At 47.6% G+C, this 18,579-nt stretch overlaps 1 protein-coding gene across 2 annotated transcripts in view; it reads left to right on the forward strand.

The window, feature by feature from the left end:
• Positions 1-16,021, forward strand: part of pbx4 (pre-B-cell leukemia transcription factor 4) — a 204,813-nt gene extending 188,792 nt beyond the window's left edge. Inside the window, exons 6-9 of one of the 2 annotated variants that reach the window (XM_042344733.1) lie at positions 1,177-1,336; positions 7,028-7,140; positions 13,228-13,317; positions 14,909-16,021. In XM_042344733.1, coding sequence (XP_042200667.1) covers positions 1,177-1,336; positions 7,028-7,140; positions 13,228-13,317; positions 14,909-15,001 — 456 coding nt within the window. In that variant the 3' untranslated portion in view covers positions 15,002-16,021. The remainder of the gene's footprint in view (positions 1-1,176; positions 1,337-7,027; positions 7,141-13,227; positions 13,318-14,908) is intronic. The other variant, XM_042344734.1, reaches the window with a different exon arrangement.
• The last annotated feature ends 2,558 nt before the right edge of the window (positions 16,022-18,579 follow it).

Consider the following 18,579-nt stretch of genomic DNA (forward strand, 5'->3'; position numbering starts at 1 on the left):
AGCGCTTCACAGTTGCGGAGTCTGACCCCGAGCCAGGAGGAGAGGGAGGGAGCGGACTGTAAGCACGATCAAAATGAAGGTCTTTAGGCGGGATTTGAAGGTGGGGAGGGAGGGGGGTGGGGGGGGGAGGCGGAGGGATTGAGTAAGAGAGTTCCAGAGTTTCGGGGCGTAGTGGCTGAAGGCACAGCCACCGATGGTGGAGCGGAGGGGACGAGGGACAAACAGGAGGCCGGAGCTGGCCGAGCGGAGGCAGCGGGTGGGGGAGTGGGGGGGGGTAAACGAATCGGAGACGTAGGGAGGTGCGAGGGCATGGAGGGATTTAAAAACGAGTGAGAGGATCTTGAAATCAATCCTTTCGGTAATTGGGAACCTGGCAAGGACTGGTGTGATGGGGTTGTCGTGTGAACCCTATTGACTGTGCAGGTCTACTCATTTCCCACAAGCTTTCACACCATCACAAGATTGGTTTGGATGAAGAAGACCCTCAGACTATCTGATCTAACCTTTGCAGGATACCCATCCTACTGTGTTCCCTTCACAGCATCAACACAAATTAGCGCCTCATCGCGTCTTCCGAGACGTCTCAAAGCGCTTCACAAAATATACTATAAAGTGAATTGACTGTGTATTTTGTGGGTGAAAGGTGGCAGCCAATTGCGTACAACAGCAAGTGTAGTATGGCTTAGAAGAACCAGGCAATTTTGAATCTAAGGTCCCCAAAGCTTCCCACTCTGCTATAGACTGATCCGTACAGAATTAATTGCCATTAACATCTGCATTCTCGAAGCATGCGACTACCAGGAAGGTAAAAGGCAAACTTTTTGCGTCTGGCAATTCTTATTTACCAGGTTATAGTGAGAATCCACTGCAGTTAGAAGCTGAAGACCTATAGAGTAGGAGTTGTGTGAAGGAGTTACCGTTGTTGAGTTACCAACCTCTCCACACTTGCCCATCTGACAATATACGAATAGCCAAAATGACTTAATTGGTTATATTTTATACACAATCCACAGTGTTAACTCTAATCCACGATTGGAAAAGTAACTTCTCATTTGATATATAACAGAGTTAAGCAGCTCTTCAGAAGAACGAGCTGCTCTGTCGATTCTGTGCGATGAAACCTGCCTCCTGTTTTGTGAAACGTGTGTGATCGATGCGCTTTGTCTTCTAAAACAGGTGTCGAATTGGTTTGGTAATAAGCGAATCAGGTATAAAAAGAACATCGGCAAGTTCCAGGAAGAGGCGAACCTCTACGCAGCCAAAACCGCAGCTGATGCTACAACTGTGGTAGGCCAGCAAGGAAGTCAGGCAAATTCCCCTTCCACTCCCAATTCAGGTAAGTCTCCGTTAGACACTCACATCCAAGTAGATATGCTGCAGAGAAAGAGTGGGATAAGAGACTGTGAGCTTCTGAAGTTCACAGAGACAAGAAAACTGCCGTTAATCCTAGCAATGCCATTTGCTCGCGCGCGTGTGTGTGTGTGTGTGCGTGTGCGTGTATATGTTGGGTATCATTAATCATATTACTGTGCTTATTAAAGCTGAAATTGCTTGCAAGGGAAGTACTGTAGAGCGGTCAGTGCAGCTGAATAAACATTGCACCGTGCAGTCGGGTGGGGGTTTAAAAGGGAGATTATTCAATGTTAAAATAATCCTATTTACAGTGTCCGTCCAACTCCGAGAAATAGCCTCACGGGGTGATGGAAGGGAAGCAAATTCCCTTGAGGCCGTCGCATACCATTTGGACTCCGCTGGACATGTACACAAATCAGATCGCTTTTAAGAAAGAGTAGTGATTTAACTTTCATACGAGAATATAGGCGATAAACTCAGAAATGGTACCCTCCAATGCCAATAATAATAGTAATAATAATGCCAGTCTTTCTCGGGGTAACTGCACGAGTATTGGTGCCTTGTCAGTTTGGGGAATTCAGACAGTTACTATTCTCGATTGATTGCCAGCACGACTTCTCCCCAGAAATGTGTGTGTGTTACGTGCGCATATATTCTACTAAAGTGCCCACACTCCCAAATAGAGTAAAAGGAAATCCTTTCCTGGGTGCGTTTCTCTTCTGAATGTGCTTTGTGCTTTCAAACGGCTGGAAGCAAGTCCCATCGTGCGCAGTCAGCAAGCTTTCAAAACCCAACCTTCACCTAAGAACGTCTCTTTCCTCCCTTTTTTTTCCCCTCTTCCCACACGTTTTAAGATGTTTGTCCTACGCTTTGGGTCCTTAGCCCATCACCTGGCTTCTCAATTGAAAACCGCTTTAGCCAAAGGCAATAACCACAACAAATGACATTTACACAGCGCCTCTCATGTCAGGAGGACGTCCCAAGGCGCTGGACAGTCAGGGATCTGGGGGTTGGGATCAGGACGGGGTGGAGGGCGGGGAGTGTAGGGGTAGGAGGGTGACCAAAGGCGTGGTGAAGAGGAGGGTCTTGAAGAAGAAAAGGGAGGGGGAGAGGCAGAGGGACTGTGGGATGGGGTTTGGTTCTAGAGGGTTGGGGGCAAAGAGGCTGGAGGCCCACCCGCATCTAAACTGTATCCTCTGAGTGATGGGGAGCCAGTGGAGCCGGGCGAGGATTGGGGTAATAGGGTCCCAGAGGCAGGTGGGGGAGAGGGCACAGGCTGATTAAAGGCAAGCTTCAGCTTTCTGTTGGGAGCTTTAAATCACAGCCGGAGCCTTATCACTGCAGGTGTATTTAATGTCATGTCTCGGCTCCCAACATTTTACGAGCGAGTCATTCCCATGAAATGCGTAAGGTTTTACCACCTCAGCTGTTATAGTTTTTGCGAGGAGTTTTTAAAGTATACATAGAAAGAGCGAACTATTCCAATTCCAAGTCATAATAATATGAATAAGTAATAATAATAATCCTTGCATTTGGTACAGCTCCTTATCACGTCGTTGAGACATCTCAAAGCGCTTCACAGAATAATACTGTAAAATGAAGTGATTGTATACTTTTGTGGGCGAAATGCAGCAGCCAATTGTGCACAGCAGCGTCCCCACAAACAGTCGTGGACTGAGTGACCAAATTATTATTACTTTTTTTTTTGTGGTGGTGTGGGGGGGGGATTATCCCTAAAAAGTGATCCCCCAATCGACTAACAAGCTTAATAAGTAATTAGTTAACTAATTGACAAGCAACAACAACAAGATTTCATTTATAGAGCGCTTTTCACGTCGGGAGGACGTCCCAAGGCGCTGGACAGTTGGATCGGGACCCGAGCATTGGGAAGAAATGGTCAGGGTGAGGGGAGGGAAGGGAGGGAGGGAGGAGGGGGTAGAGAGTCGAGAGGGGAGCTGAAGGCACGGTTGAAGAGAAAGGTCTTGAGACCGGCCTTGAAGGAGGAAAGGGAGGAAGCGGCAAAGGCACTGGGGGATGGAGTTCCAGAGCCTCGGGGCTGAGAGGCTGAAGGCCCGACCACCGATGGTAGGGCGGTTGGGGCGGGGGATGTGGAGCAGACCGGAGCCAGAGGAACGGAGGGTATGGGCAGGTAAGTATGGGGATAGTAGGTCGGAGAGGTAGGAGGGAGCGAGGCCGTGAATGGCCTTGGAGGTGAGGATGAGGATCTTGAATTCGATCCTCTGGGGGATGAGGAACGTGTTGTTTTTCTACGATGATAAGCTGAAAAAAATCAGCTCATCAGTTTGCAAGAAACTCCAGATTGTTGTTTACGTCAATAATCTGACCTGACTTCTGATCATCTGTGACGTGGCGATATCATCTTGAATTAACATGGCACGGAAGGAAATGTCCTGCACACTCGATCCCGAACTGTTTTAATATCAAAGAGCACGAGAATAGGTTTCAGCAAAGAGCTGCAATTTAGAAACCAAAGTCTTCAACAGCAACAACAACAAATGACATTTACACGGCACCTTTCACGTCGGGAGGATGTCCCAAAGCGCCGGACGGTCAGGGATTTGGACACGAGCTGGGGGTTGGGACCAGGAGGAGGGGAGGGGGGGTGGAGGGCAGGGAGGGCGGGGGTGGGAGGCTGACCGAAGGCACGGTCGAAGTGGAAGGTTTCAGAGGCTTATTTAGCCCATTGGGTCTGTGCAACTTCTGTGAAAAGGTCTCCGCGAAAGCGTTCCCACGCAGACCGATCAGGGCGAGTGTGCAGCTTAAAACCACAACCGCTTCGAATGTTGGAATAGTCTTTTTTGTAAATAAATAACGCTTGATCCACAGTGACAATACCCCCCCCCCCCTCCCCCCAAATCACTACCAATCCTCATCCTAGATTTCTGATGAGAATAATGATGGAAAGTTTGTGAATGTAGGAATCGTATTATCACTTGGCAATTGGTTAGTTGTTCTTTTAACTCTTTTAGCAATTGCGCACTGTTCTGTCTGTTCCTGTTAGAACGGTTCAGCCTGGTACCGGACGGAATTGCTGAGTCAGCTCGTGTTTCGCTTACTCAAAAGAATCCAATTTGGGGGTCTGGATGTTGGTCAATCCGGGTGCCAGGCTTGATTGAGTATCTAACAACAACAACACATTACACTCGTATAGCTCCTTTCAAGTCGGGAGGACGTCCCAAGGCGCTGAACGGCGAAGGGTTTGCACTTGAGCTGGGGGTTGGGATCGGGAGGGTGGCCGAGGGCACAGTCGCAGAGGACGGTCTCGAGACGGGCCTTGAAGGAGGCGAGGGAGAGGGTGAAGCGAAGTGACTGGGATGGGGTTACAGAGGGTGGGAGCAGGGCGGGGCGGGCAGGGCGGGGGACGTGGAGCAGAGTCCGTCCTCCGAGAGGAAAGCCGGCGCAGCCTTCGTAACCTGGGTCTAAGGTTCTTGAGACACGGTGCGTCTGTCCTGGGGGAATGGGTCCCCTCCGAGTGCAGCTCAGATTGGGGTTGACCTTTCGCAAAGTGTTTCTCACCACGAAGCTCGATGGTAAAAAGTGGGTGTGGGGGGGGGGTTCACAGAGGGATTCACTGATAGTCGCTCCCAGTTGCTGAACGGGAGCCTGCCGGAGGCTCGTAATACATCGCAATGCTGTTCGTCTCCAGGTTGGAGTTCCCGTGCGGATACTCAGCTGCTCTCGGGCTGAGATTTCCTGAACCGAGAGGAATAGTCAGTGCTGTTAGCGAAGGAAGCCCTCCACAGCATTGCTCCTTCCCACCTCTGCGACCTGCTCACCAACCCCCTTATCAACCCGTCCGCTCCCTCTGCTCAGCCGTCTCCACGTCCCAGGCCCGCCCCACCCCACCATTGCGCAAACAATAGATAATAATCCCTCCCACCCCTCCAAACAAAAAATCGGTCACTCAAATCCAGTGTGGGACGCTGCTGTGCGCAATCAGCTGCCGCATTTCTCCCACGAAATACAGTCAATTTTACTTTACAGTATATTCCGCGAAGCGCTTTGAGACGTCTCGACAATGTGAGATAAATACAAGGATTATTATTATTCTAAACGATCGTAGATTGAGTGACCAAATTATTGTTTTTGCTAAATAACTTGACTTTATTTAGATACCGTTTTAGCTGTTGTTCCTTTGTGGTAGGGTTAACGAAAGGAGAATAGGCATGTGGTTTGCCAAGTAATTCCTAGCTAAACTGTCCAGCAGAAAAGCTATCGTAGTTTTCCTGTGAAAGCCTTGGGCCGTCCTCCCGATATGAAAGGCGCTATACAAATGTAATTTAATTTTGTACTGTATTGTAAGGCATCGCTCATGAAGAGGTATAATGAGAATTCAACATAAAATACTAACACTGGGCTCGATAATGTGCCGCATGTAAACCATTTGATTTGCGGCGTACACAGACATGTGTCAAGGGAATCACAAATGCTCCTAATTAAAATAATAATCCTTGCACTTGATACAGCGCCTCATCACGTCTTCGAGACGTCTCAAAGAGCTTCACAGAATATACTGTAAAGTGAATTGACTGTATATTTTGTGGGCGAAACGCAACAGCCATTTGCGCACGGCGGAGTCCCAGAAACGGTCGTGAATTGAGTGACCAAATTATTATTATTATTATGTTTGAAGGGATTATTACCCCCAGAAAAGCAATCCACCAATCGACTAACAACTGGGTTCCTACTGACTGCCGGGTAAACAGAGGCGTGTGTGTGGAGTAAAGAAACTTGCCCAACGTTTCGCCCTGCCCGGGAATCGAACCCGGGCCCTCTCGCTCGCAAAACGAGTGCTAACCCCTAAACTACAGGACCTCGCTGTACCTCAGTCTAACTTATACAATTTAAGAAGCAATGGAATGGATTTAATTCTGTAATTATCGATTGGCTGATTGTAGACCGGGGTTTGTAGACGGCCTTTTTAACGGTGAGTAAACGATCCTTATGGAGGCAGCCAAGTGACTGTCCATTGCGTACAGTACCAGTACTTGATGGACTTGGTAGGATCGGTGGTAAATGTGTTGGGTGTCCGATTCTCGTTTCATGAACTAAGCTCCTTAGAGACACAATACAAGTAACTGAGAAAGTACTCCCAAACAAGGGCAATACACACCCCCCTGACCAGACCGGCTCTGACCTGAGCTGAGGCTCACACCCATCATCAACCCACTACACAGTTGTCCCACATTTACTAATCCTGCATGATTTCTTGCACTATATAATCTGTAACCTGGATGCAGTCCTTACTCACAAACTGTCCAACAGCAGCAATAAAACAGCAACCAACGGGACTGATTGGATCCTCGCAAAGCTGGGAGTTGGAAAAGGCTATTGTAAATATAACTATGTGGAGGGAACTGGATTGAGCCCTGAAAACTCGGAGACGACAATTTATCTCTTCCTCTCACTTCAGTGAGCGAAGGGGGTAAATTCTAAAATCTATTAATAATCTTCCGATCACTTTTTAATGCATGACACTACGTAAGCATGGTATGACTGTTTGTTCCACTTGTTTGTACCTTGGGTGCATGTGGCTCCATCTATCAGCTAACGCTACCTGTTGGCTACCTTCAGCTTATCTCTGTGCTCGGCTCATGGGACGAACTTTGTGCAATCTTTGCCTGATTCAGGTGCCTGACTCTTTCCTTTCCAGGTTCTTCTGGTTCTTTTAACATGCCAAACTCTGGAGACTTATTCATGAACATGCAATCACTGAATGGGGATTCTTACCAGGGCTCTCAAGTTGGAGCTAACGTGCAGTCACAGGTAGGCATAGGTTGATTCGTTTGGGGGTACCGAGCACCTAAAAGAGCTTAGAGCAGCCCTCCCCCATCAACGAGAGCTCTTCAAAACCACCTCCAAACCTGATGGCAATCTCAACCCAGTAGCCAAGTATCCAATTGAGTTAATCATTGAGTCGCTGACGTCTGCCCTGGACTATCGCCGTGCTTTCTTGCTAGGAGTCGCCCTATAGTTAATTTCACTACAGCAAGTTCCAGCGTTAGGTATTATGTCCTGTACTGGGAACAGTCAGCCCTACCGATGGCCTTCTGTGTTGATTTTACTTTGCAGACAAACTCGTGCTCTGGCTTTGAATTGTTCTCTGATTGTTCCCTCGCTCGTCACTGTGCTCTGCTTCACTGAGGAAACCTGTAAAGAATATTCATCCAATTTCCATCACTAACCGTGCATTATAATAATAATATAATTATAATCCTTTTAGAATAATATAATAATCCTTGAAATAATGATATAATAAATATAATATCCTTGTTATATAATAATAATCCTTGTTATAATAACATAATAATCCTTGTATTTGATATAGCGCCTTATCACGTCTTCGAGACGTTTAAAAGCGCTTCACAGAATATACTGTAAATTGAATTGACTGTATATTTTGTGGGTGAAACCCGGCAGCCAATTGCGCACAGCAGCGTTCATCAAACGGTCGTGGATTGAGTGACCAAATTATTAAAGATAACGTCCCGCAGGGAGTGTCTGGTGGGGGGAGTGTTAATATTGAGCTGCTTCATACAATAGCCTGATGTCTGACACTTGCCTCGGCAGGTGGGGGGAGGAAACTGGCTAAATTCACGCCCTCCGGTGAATAATGGCTGTGTTACTTGTACGTTTGATGTGGAGTGTTGCCCACTCCCGATCTAGCAGGGAAATGGGAATTACGGTGCCATTTGTTGGAGGAGATTGGGAGGAGAAGGGTGATTTTGTCTGCGAAACGCTATATTTACAAATCAGAATCTGTCCAATGTTCACAGTGCATTGTTTAAGTTGCACTCAATGGCCTCAAATCACACGCAAGAAAGACCGTCCCGATGTGTTACGTGTGCGACAGCCTTGGTTTGATACAGCAGCCAATGTGTGCATTGGTCATGTCAAAGGGCTTAACCACAGTAGAGCCGGACACTGAGCAAGAAGTGAGCGGGATTTGGAGGTGACTCGAGACGTTAGTATATTTATGAAAGCAGGGAGAGAGAGGGGCTGAGCGAGCGAGAGGCCATGGTGGGTTTGGGAAGAGCATTCCACAGACAAGGTAGTGAGCGCTGATGGATTTTTCCTGGGACGGGAGAGTGGAGAGCGCGTGCGACCACGGGAAAGAGTTGTAGGCTGGGCTTATGTCTGGAAATAAGCAGATAAACAAATAATAACAATCCTTGCCTTTGAAGTACACAGTCAATTCACTTCGCGCGTACATATTCCGTTAAGCACTTTGAGACGTCTCGCTGACGTGATAAGGCGTCCTATCAAATGCAAGGATTATTATTACTATTATTATTATTATAATAGCTGTTGTAATCTTATTACACTGAGACTTCTCAAAGCACTTTGCAGAGATTTCTGTAAAGTGTATATTTGTAGGCAAACGCAGCAGCCAACGTGTGCACAACGATGTCACACAAACAGCCATGAAGTGAATAAATAATCTTGTTTATCTGGGGGATCGATGGCTGGGACGCTTAGAGAAACTCCCTTCTCTATTTGAATAGTGCCACAGGATCTTTAGCGTTCACCCGAACAGGCCGATAGGATCTCGGTTGAACGCGTTATCCAAAGGACGGCACCTCTGACAATGGAGCGCTTCTCCCGGCACCGCATTGAGTATTAACCCAACGTGGAACTTGAACCCACAAACGTCTGACTCCGAGGCGAGATTGCTGTCGATTGGACTGACACGTTAAGATTATGGAGCGATATCGGGGACTGAAATGCTGACTTAAGCAAGAAATGCCAACCGCAGTAGCGAGCGCTGTCCTAGTCATTGTTTTGCTGCTCAGAATGTAGATGCTTACACAGTGACGGTTATTCTGTTGCTGCCTCAGCTGAGAAGCAACACAGGTGTGAGCTTGGCTCAGTTGGTAGCTCCCTCACCTCTGCTTCACACTTGAGTTCATAGTCTGAGCCTAGTGTGGGGGGCGTCTAACCTTTTGGATGCCCTACTTGAGTAAGGTCTGCGGGCGGCATTTCCCTTCCAGAAACGTAACGTAACACTTAGGGGTTATGTGGAGGGACCGGGTGGGCCAGATGTGGTGGTACGGGGTTGGGGGTAGGGTGCAGAGAGGGTGAAAGCAGCCCTCTGCCCAGATGGACCGGCCTGGTCTAGGCTGACTCGCCGCTCCAGTCCGGTGCTCAGTGATTGTCAGAGGTGCTTTCCTTCAAGTGAGACGTTAACGTCTTGTTCATCCGTTTAGGCGAACGTTCAAGATCCTGTGTTTTTCCGGAAAGGGAAGGGATTTTTTTCCCCAGTGTCCTGGCCTTCAACCTTCCGAATAAATTGGTCATTTACTTCATGGTGTGACCTGTTGGTTTAGTGGCAAACTGTGACCAGGGCTTCAAACACAGAAAGGGAAGAAAGTGCAGTGCAGTGGGCTATCAGATCTTACTCTCACCTCTAGAGTCATCAATACATAAGAACATAAGAAATGCTAGACAAAAAAAGACCAAGGTCCATCGAGTTCGCCTTCCGCCTTCCTGGCGGTCACATGGACATACGTCCTGAGCCACCTATGTGCTCCTTTTTGCTGTAGTGTTATTTCCTAATTGTGAATTGTGCAATATTGGTCATTTGGCTCTCCCACTAGAATCACAGAATATTACGGCACAGATGGAGGCCATTCGGCCCATCGTGCCTATGCCAGCTCTTTGAAAGAGTTATCCAACTCGTCCCACCCCGCATATCTCTTCAAGCCTCTCCCCTACATATACCATCATGTCCAGTGACCAGTGTTTCAAATAAAGACAAGGGAAGAAAAGAGCGGTGGATTATTACTTTCCTGGACCTGAGACTTGAATACAACAACACGTTACATTTACACAGCGCCTCTCACGTTGAGAGGACGTCCCAAGGCGCTGGACTGTCAGGGATTTGGACCCGAGCTGGGGGTTGGGATCAGAAGGGGTGGAGGACGGGGAGGGGGTAGGGGTAGGAGGATGACCGAAGACGCGGGCGAAGAGGAGGGTCTTGAGACGGGCCTTGGAAGGTGCCAAGGGAGAGAGCAAGGCGAAGGGACTGTGGGAAGGAGTTCCATAGGATGGGGGCAGAGAGGCTGAAGGCCTGACCACTGATGGTGGGGCCGGGAACATGGAGCAGGCTGGACGGAGCCTAATACAGTTGTGAATTATGGAATATTGGTCATTGATTTCATGGCTGAAATGAATGAAACCCACAATGGACTCCACCTCAACTTAACACCTCCCACATCCCAGCAAATCTCTCCTTTCTCTTGTCTTGTGATTATCTCATAACTATGGCCCCTCAGCACAGACTAGCGGACACAGTTTTTGCCTGTTTCCTAATCTAGTTTTTCCCTACTTCCACCTCTATCACGTCCCCTAGAATCACAGAATATTACAGCACAGATGGAGGCCATTCGGCCCGTCGTGCCTGTGCCAGCTCTTTGAAAGAGCTATCTAAACTCATCCCACTCCCCTGCTCTTTACCCCATAGTCCTGCAAAAAACTTTTCAAGTACATATTCCAATTCCCTTTTGAAGGTTATTATCGAATCTGCTTCCACCGCCCTTTCAGGCAGTGAATTCCTGATCGTAATTCTCTCCCCTCTGGTTCTTTTTGCCAACACCCCAGCAACTGCCTAAGTGAAAGAAATTCACCTGCTCGCCTTTTGCTTGTTTTATGATTATTTTATAACTATGACCCCCCATCGCTAACCAGTGGAAAATAGTTTCTCCCTTTTATTTACTGAGTGAAAAACCTCGCGATTTAGTACAACGACGACAAGAACAAAATCACATTTGTGCTGCGCCTTTCACGTCGGGAGGACGTCCGAAAGCGTTGGGAACACCTCCATCAGGTCCCCTCTCAACCTTCTCCGCTCCAACACAAACAGACCCAACTTCTTCAGTCTCTCCTCATAACTAAAGCCCCTCATACCTGGAATCACTCTTGTAAAATCTTCTCTGCACCCCCTCCAACGTCAGAACATCTTCCCTGAAGTGAGGCGTCCGGATGTGGTCTAATATTTCAACATTCGTTGGCCGTTTTATTCAGACCTTTAGATAGTCAATGTGTGGAAGACATTGGTGCTTCGAGCTTTGTGATACTGAGCGTGGAGGCAAAAGACTGTTAGTCTGTGTCTGACCTGCAATAAACCTTGAAGGAGGCAGGTGAGGGGGGGGGGTGGGCGAGGCGAAGGGACTGTGGGATGGAGTTCCAAAGGGTGGGGGCAGAGAGGCTGAAGGTGGGGCGGGCAGGGCAGTACCCGCTGAGCGGAGGGAGAAGACAGGTCAGTACGGAGTTCACACAGGTAGGGCGGTGCTAGAGATGGGAAGGGGTGTCAGCCCCAGCTCCCACCATTCTCTTCCTCCCCCCCCCCTAAAATGTTGAGCGTAAAATATAATTTTAAAAGGAAGAGACGTCTAGCGGGTGCGCACAGTTGCCCCAGACAAGGGACAACAATTCTTAAAGGAGCATCTCTTCAGGCTGGGAATCCTCCCCTTCCTGTATTCCCAGACATCCCATTCCCAGGCTCACTGAGGGAATACCCAACAGTACGGGCAACTAACTAAAGGCAAGTGCAGGCAAATGCACACAAACACCAACACCGCAGGCAAATACACGCACAAACACCCAACAGTCCAGGTGAGACTACAGGAAGACCCAGTAATTAGCTCGGCCGCTGTGATCGACGTATCGAGTGTTAATCCCACTGTCCACCGAAGCCACTTTTTCACTTAAAACCTCATGCAGTCAGACGCCGCGTTCCGCCGTTAAACCCGTGCAGAACGTTTGCTCGTCAAGTGGCTCACTTCCTGACCTGCTAAAGCCCTGGTTTTAACATGTTTCGAGCTGGAATGATTCTGAACGGCGCACATCAAATTGCAGCCACAGCGCGTCACTCAGTCACGTTGGGCGCGTCCGTCACTCAGTTCACCAGATCGTTTGAAAGGACTTTCCAGATTGCGTACAACAGCAGCAGTTCTCTGGGTGTCGGAGCCAATTCCCTATTGTAATAGTAATTGCATCACAGTATTATGGATCTCACTAGTAATACCAATATCACACTGTGCTGTACTGGGGCTCTCCACAACACACAGTGACACAATCCTGACACACCGCTGAGCTCTGAAACGCATTTGCCTTCAAAAATATACAGTCAATTCGCTTTACAGTATTTACGGAGACGTCTCGAAGACCCGATAAGGCGCTGTATCAAATGGAAGGGTTATTATTAGAGGAATAAAGAGCACTTTAGCACTTGTTCAGTCAAGATTAATAATAATATAATTATAATAATAATAATCCCTGCATTTGATACAGCGCCTCATCGCGTTGTCGAGACATCGCAAAGCGCTTCTCAGGATATACTGTAAAGTGTATCGAATGCGTATTTTGTGGGCGAAACGCGGCAGTCAGTTGCGCTCCGCAGTATCCCACGTACAGGTCAGCACTCCTGGCGGGAGAGAGAAACCCTCTTCCCTTTTCGGCTCAGTTCTCTTTATGTTTATTAATTAAAAGTCAATAAAATCCTACATAGTTTTCAATAAGAAGGCCCGGACAGCGGAAGGGGCAAAGAGATGATAAGATGGGAACAATGGGGGCGACCTTTTTTTTTTGTGGCTGGAATGCTTGAAGGGATAGAAGAGTTGTTTAGCGGTGAAGCCAACCCCTCGCCAGTCTGGGGGGGAAACTTGTGATGATACTGCACGATCCTACAGTAGTGTCTTTTATTAGCGTCAAAGAGACAGGTGAGGGAGAGAGGGAAGGAAGGAGGGAGGGAGGGAGGGAGAGAGAAGAACTTAAACCAAAGGTACAGTTGATGCTAAGTGTTACTTCCTGGTGGATGGATGTATCTGACATGTTGATTGTATTGACCTGCAGGTGGATTCCCTGCGCCATGTTATACACCAGACAGGCGGATACAGTGATGAACTGGCCGGAAGCCAGATATACACCCCAAGACGTATTGATGTAAGAATCGCGCGCTCTCTCTCTCTCCTGTTAACCCGTCTCGTATTATTCTATGCAGCAGCTGTGCTCTCGATGCTGTTTGTACGTGTTATGATGATTGCAGGCCTATCCTGCGCAGCATCACAGCTCTCTGTAGCTAATCCAGGCAGAATTAATTGCTCTCAACGTCATAATAACCTTTGCATTTGATACAGCGCCTTATCACGTCGTTGAGACGTCTCAAAGTGCTTCGCAGGATATACTGTGACGTGAATTCACTGTATTTTGGGGGGCGAAACATAGCAGCCGGTTGCGTACAACAGTGACCCACAAACAGTCTCCATAATTGTAGCATGTGACTACCGGGAGGGAAGACAGACTAGATGGACCTTGGTCTTTTTTCAAGCTCGCACAGACACGGCAGCGAATCTACATCGGCAATGTCCAGCTATTGCGGCCAGCCCCAAGCTAACAGGACGCAGGTTTAACTGACCGACAGTAAAATCGGTTCAGTGTCGTCTCTATAACATTGGGCTGTTTGTTAAATGAATATTAATATTAATATCTTGTGTCCTGATCGCAGTCCGGCTACACCACAAGATGTTGCTTTAGCCTCGGTGTAAAGGACACGTCCTAGTGTGTGTTCTAACTTTGCCCTTGGTTTGACCACAGTGGTTGGTTGAAGGGTGTTGTGAGAGACAGCCTGAGATTCAACAGCAACAAATTGCTTATACATATGTTATGTGTATATTATAATGTATTATACTCCACACAGAGCCTAATAATAATCCCTCCAAAACAAAACAATAATAAATTGGTCATTTTCAATCCACGGCTGTTTGTGGGGCACCGCTGTGCGCAATCGGCTGCCGCGTTCGCCCACAAATACACAGTCAATTCACTTTACAGTATATTCTGTGAAGCGCTTTGAGGCGTCGAGAAGACATGAAAAGCGCTATATCAAATGCAAGGATTATTATTATTATTATGAATGCATTATACGGAAGACGTCCCGAAGTGCTGGACCTGAGAGTTGGGATCAGGGAGGGGTTGAGGGCAAAGGGCGGCTGGGGATGTGAGGATGGCCTAATGCACAGTCAAAGAGACGGGCCTTGAAGGAGGCGAGGGGGCGAGGTGGAGGGGCCGGGGATGGAGTTTCAGAAGGTGGGGGCAGGAAGGCTAAAGGACTGACCACCGATGGTGGAGAGGGCAGAGCGGGGGACGTGAAGAAGGCCGGGAGGGAGTACGCAGGATGGCAGAGTAGGTGTAAGAGTAGCAAGGTCTGACTGACGGACGGACGGACAGACAGACAGACGGATTCTGACTGACTGACTGAGAATGACTGACTGACTGTGTGACCAACTGACTCTGACCAACCAACCGACTGACCAACCGACTGACTCTGACCAATTGACTGATCAACTGACTGTGTGACCGACCGACTGTATGACCAACTGACTGTGTGACCGACCGTGTGACCGACCGACTGTATGCCCGACTGACTGTGTGACTGACTGTGAGACCGACTGACTGACTGTGTGACCGATTGACCGACTGTGTGAGCGACTGACTCTTGACTGTCTGACATGTGTCCCTCTCCCCTCTCTCTCAGGCTAATGGCAGCTGGCAGGATGCTACTACCCCATCGTCTGTAACATCACCCACCGGCGGACCGGGCAGCGTTAACTCCGACACCTCCAACTGAGCAGCCGCCAGCGACCACCTGCAGCCAGCAGCTGCCCTCTATCACCAGATCCCCCGGCTGGGGAGGGGGGCTCGATAACAACTGTCGGGTCCTCGGGGTGGGGGGGGTAGTTCCTGTGTAGCTGCACCCCTCCCACCCCCCGCCTGCCCGCCCACCACCAATATGTAAATATAGTCAAGACAAGAAAAAGTATTTATACATTTTTCACACAATTCAGTGCAGCCAATTACCTCACTGTAAAACCCTTTTAAAAAAAAACCAATAGAGGACGCTTCCTGTTTAGGTTCCAGTGCTTACACACTACCTCTCAGCAATACGCTCAGCTTTGCTCATAACTTTAATCATGACCTTACTCGCTCGCTCACTCACTCGCTCGCTCAGTCGCTCACTCACTCGCTCGCTCGCTCGCTTACTTACGTTTGCGGATTTTTAGCCTTCTGTCAACGTCGCATTGTTCCGACTGAGTCAGCTCCACACGCTCCGTTATTAGCAAACAGCTCACTGTAACAGACTGACGGCTGCATGATAATTAAACCCCTCGTCGCCCTGTTCCTAAAGGTTTCCCGTTCCCAAGGCTGAAGGCCTTGTTGCCTGTGTTTTGTGTAGGTTGAAACGACTGCTTCGGACGTTCAGACAGCTGTTTAACCCTAACAGGGACAGTGTGATTGTGGTCAGGCATGTTCTCATACACTAATGCAGGCTGACCTTCCTTTCTACTGATGTTCTAGTGTTTAGCCATGATTAGAGGTTAGAATTGGTTGTAGGAAATCTGCTGAACAGCTCTGAATCTGCCCATCGACCATTAGGGTTTCTCTGGGCTGACTTGAGGAACCATCAGCTTTAAACTCGGTGACTGTGGGATAAAGTGGCTCCGCCACTGCCTGTAGTGCTCCTCTATTGTTCCTGATCGGGACTCGGCATTTAAGATAAAATCTAAAATCTAAACCCGACAGATGGTTTAAATAGAAAGAAACAATATTAATCCTTGCATTTGATTTAGCCCCTTATCACGGTCTTCGAGACGTCTCAAAGCGCTTCACAGAGTACGCTGTAAAGTGGAGTGACTGCGTATTTTTATGGGCGAAACGCGGCAGCCAATTGCGCACGGCAGCGTCCCCACAGACAGCCGTGGATTATAGCAGTGAAGGGAGGAACATAGAGCTGTCGCCCTGAGGGCAGTGTCAGTGAGACACTGGGTGATTCCGACCTGTTCCCCGATTTCCGTGTTGAATGCAGTGAGTTAGTCCTGTGACTGGAGACAGCGCAGCAAATCCTCACTACTCTGCACAGTGTGAATGTTGACAACGGCCAAAGCCTTTATTAACTTTTTCTTAAAATTAACTTCACTTATGTAAAGGACAATAGAATAACAGATACTAGGTTTTGTTACTTATTGTGACTTTATGTACACTGTAGTTTCACCCTTTAGTTGCACAAGACCAGCAATCTCCTTCTCTGCTGAGTCTCCGTTAGTTATGGGCTCTGTAACCTTTGTCCGTCAGTGTCTCCGGATTGCAAAGTGTTTGAAAGGAGAGCAGTAACTCCTGAGACACTTTGGTTAAAATGAGGGAAAACCAAGTCAATTCTGCTTTGTGAACTAACAACGAGAGACAGAGCCTTTCGTGGTGGTCAAACGCTTCCAACAAAAGGAAATCTTCCTTTCTGGCAGTTTTGAGCGAAAGTTTCACGTGAAAACGTTGGGAGTTATTTGGTAAACCGACTTTCCGGGCCGAAACACAGAGAAGCAAGTGAGTGCCCAGAAACCCTCCCAAGATTTCAACTTGGGATTTTGTAAAACACTTCATCGGTGTCGACTGTTGGAAAATAACGTTATAAAAACCACGGAGTAGTGACATTCCTGAGAACGTAGCCCCTTTTGTAGTTGCCTTCTGTGTGCAATTAATATCTATCCAAATGTACACCGCCTGTACCAAAAATCTCCATAATCCAGATGCTTACCTACACCAACTAAGTGTGCAGCAGCTTTACTAACTTTTTTAATCCTCTGTTTCCTGGCGTTTCTATGTTTCGATGGTTGTGACGTTTGAATTTTTTGAAACTTTGATGTCATTGTAAAAACTCTGAAAACCCAAAGGTAATTTTTAATCAGTTTCCGAGCCCTTCGGAGGAGCAGCCTCAGGGCTGCGAAATCACGCGAGTAATTCAAGGTTATGTATGGACGGAGCTGTTTTTTTTTTCTGTCCTGGACAGGATTTACTGTTCTCTCTCTTTTTTTTTGTTGTCATTTTTTTTTGGAAAAAAAACTTAACGTGTATATAAACTCATTTGATTTACTGTAGGACCCATTCTTCCCTCTGAATGTTACACGTCTTGCTATGAATGTATTGCGTCCCACGTGAAGCTGACAGCCGGACGGACATGTGTCAAAGTCCAAGGTGATCTGTGCGGTGAATGATGGCTGGAGTTCAGTCGCGCGCTCCCATCAACCTTAAAGGGTCGGAACTGAAAATACCCGCGCAGTTAATCTACCGCTTGACACAAAGCGCTTTAAAATCAGACACGAATATTATGTCGCTTCTCATCCGAGACACGTAAGAAGGTTTCCAGCACAGAACCAGCCCCACGGGCGACTGGGCTCGTGTCTCTCTCCTTGTGATCTTACCCCGATAATTCCCGACAGTGTTCGTCCTCTTCCAACGTTCAGCGATCGGTTCCCTTTCAGTTTTGAAGTGACTGCAGCTTCTGCGGTAAAATGTCTTCAAAAGCCCAAGACAGTTTTCATTTGGTGTTGATCACTGAATGTCATTTTTTTTTTGTCTCGTGAAGAGAAAACACCCGTCGCCCCTTTAAGGTTCGTGTGAATCAGAAGGAAAGCCCTCAGTTAAACGTCTTGAGCACTGATCACGTTAGACACTGATGTATTGTGTAAACTGTCAGCTGTAGAAAGACCAAAACGACCCAACGAGAAAGTTTCTGGAATCCGACTCTCACCTACAATCATTTTGCATGTGTTGCGTAACCCCTATGTTTACAATATTTCGACCGATGGCCAAACACAGTGATGTTGTGTTTGCGAACAACCGCATTTCTGCTGTTAAAGAGGGTCCTACAGTAAAAGGTAATATTTTCACTGTGAAACAATGTAAAGCTCTTAATCTGAGATTGGCGCGTGAACTCTCAATACTAAAGACTTCTGTTTATTCAGATGAAACCCAAGAGATATACAATGGGACGACGACCTTTATCATTTCAACTTCAGTTCTGCCTTTTGGGCCGGGCAACATTTTTTTTTCTATGAAGAAATGTGAAAAAAAAACCCACACGCGAGAACTCGCGTCGCAAATATAATGCGGATTCGGCCGTGGAATCTCCATAATTCCAGTCCGGCCGCTTCAGTCACGTTTATCGGTACGATCGAAGGTTGTTACCTCATTTTAATAATCTTCCCCCACACCCTGTGCTTACACACTCCGCACATATACACACACGTGGTGATCCAATGATAAACCACTGTTATCGATGGAAGCGACGTCTGATCTTATCCACACTTTGTTTTCCGAAATCAGTTCACCTCCAAACCAAAATTTCGAAGTTTTAAAAAAAAATGTTCATTGTTT

Source organism: Callorhinchus milii, unplaced genomic scaffold (assembly GCF_018977255.1).
Source record: "Callorhinchus milii isolate IMCB2004 unplaced genomic scaffold, IMCB_Cmil_1.0 Scaffold29, whole genome shotgun sequence".
Lineage (NCBI taxonomy): Eukaryota > Metazoa > Chordata > Chondrichthyes > Chimaeriformes > Callorhinchidae > Callorhinchus > Callorhinchus milii.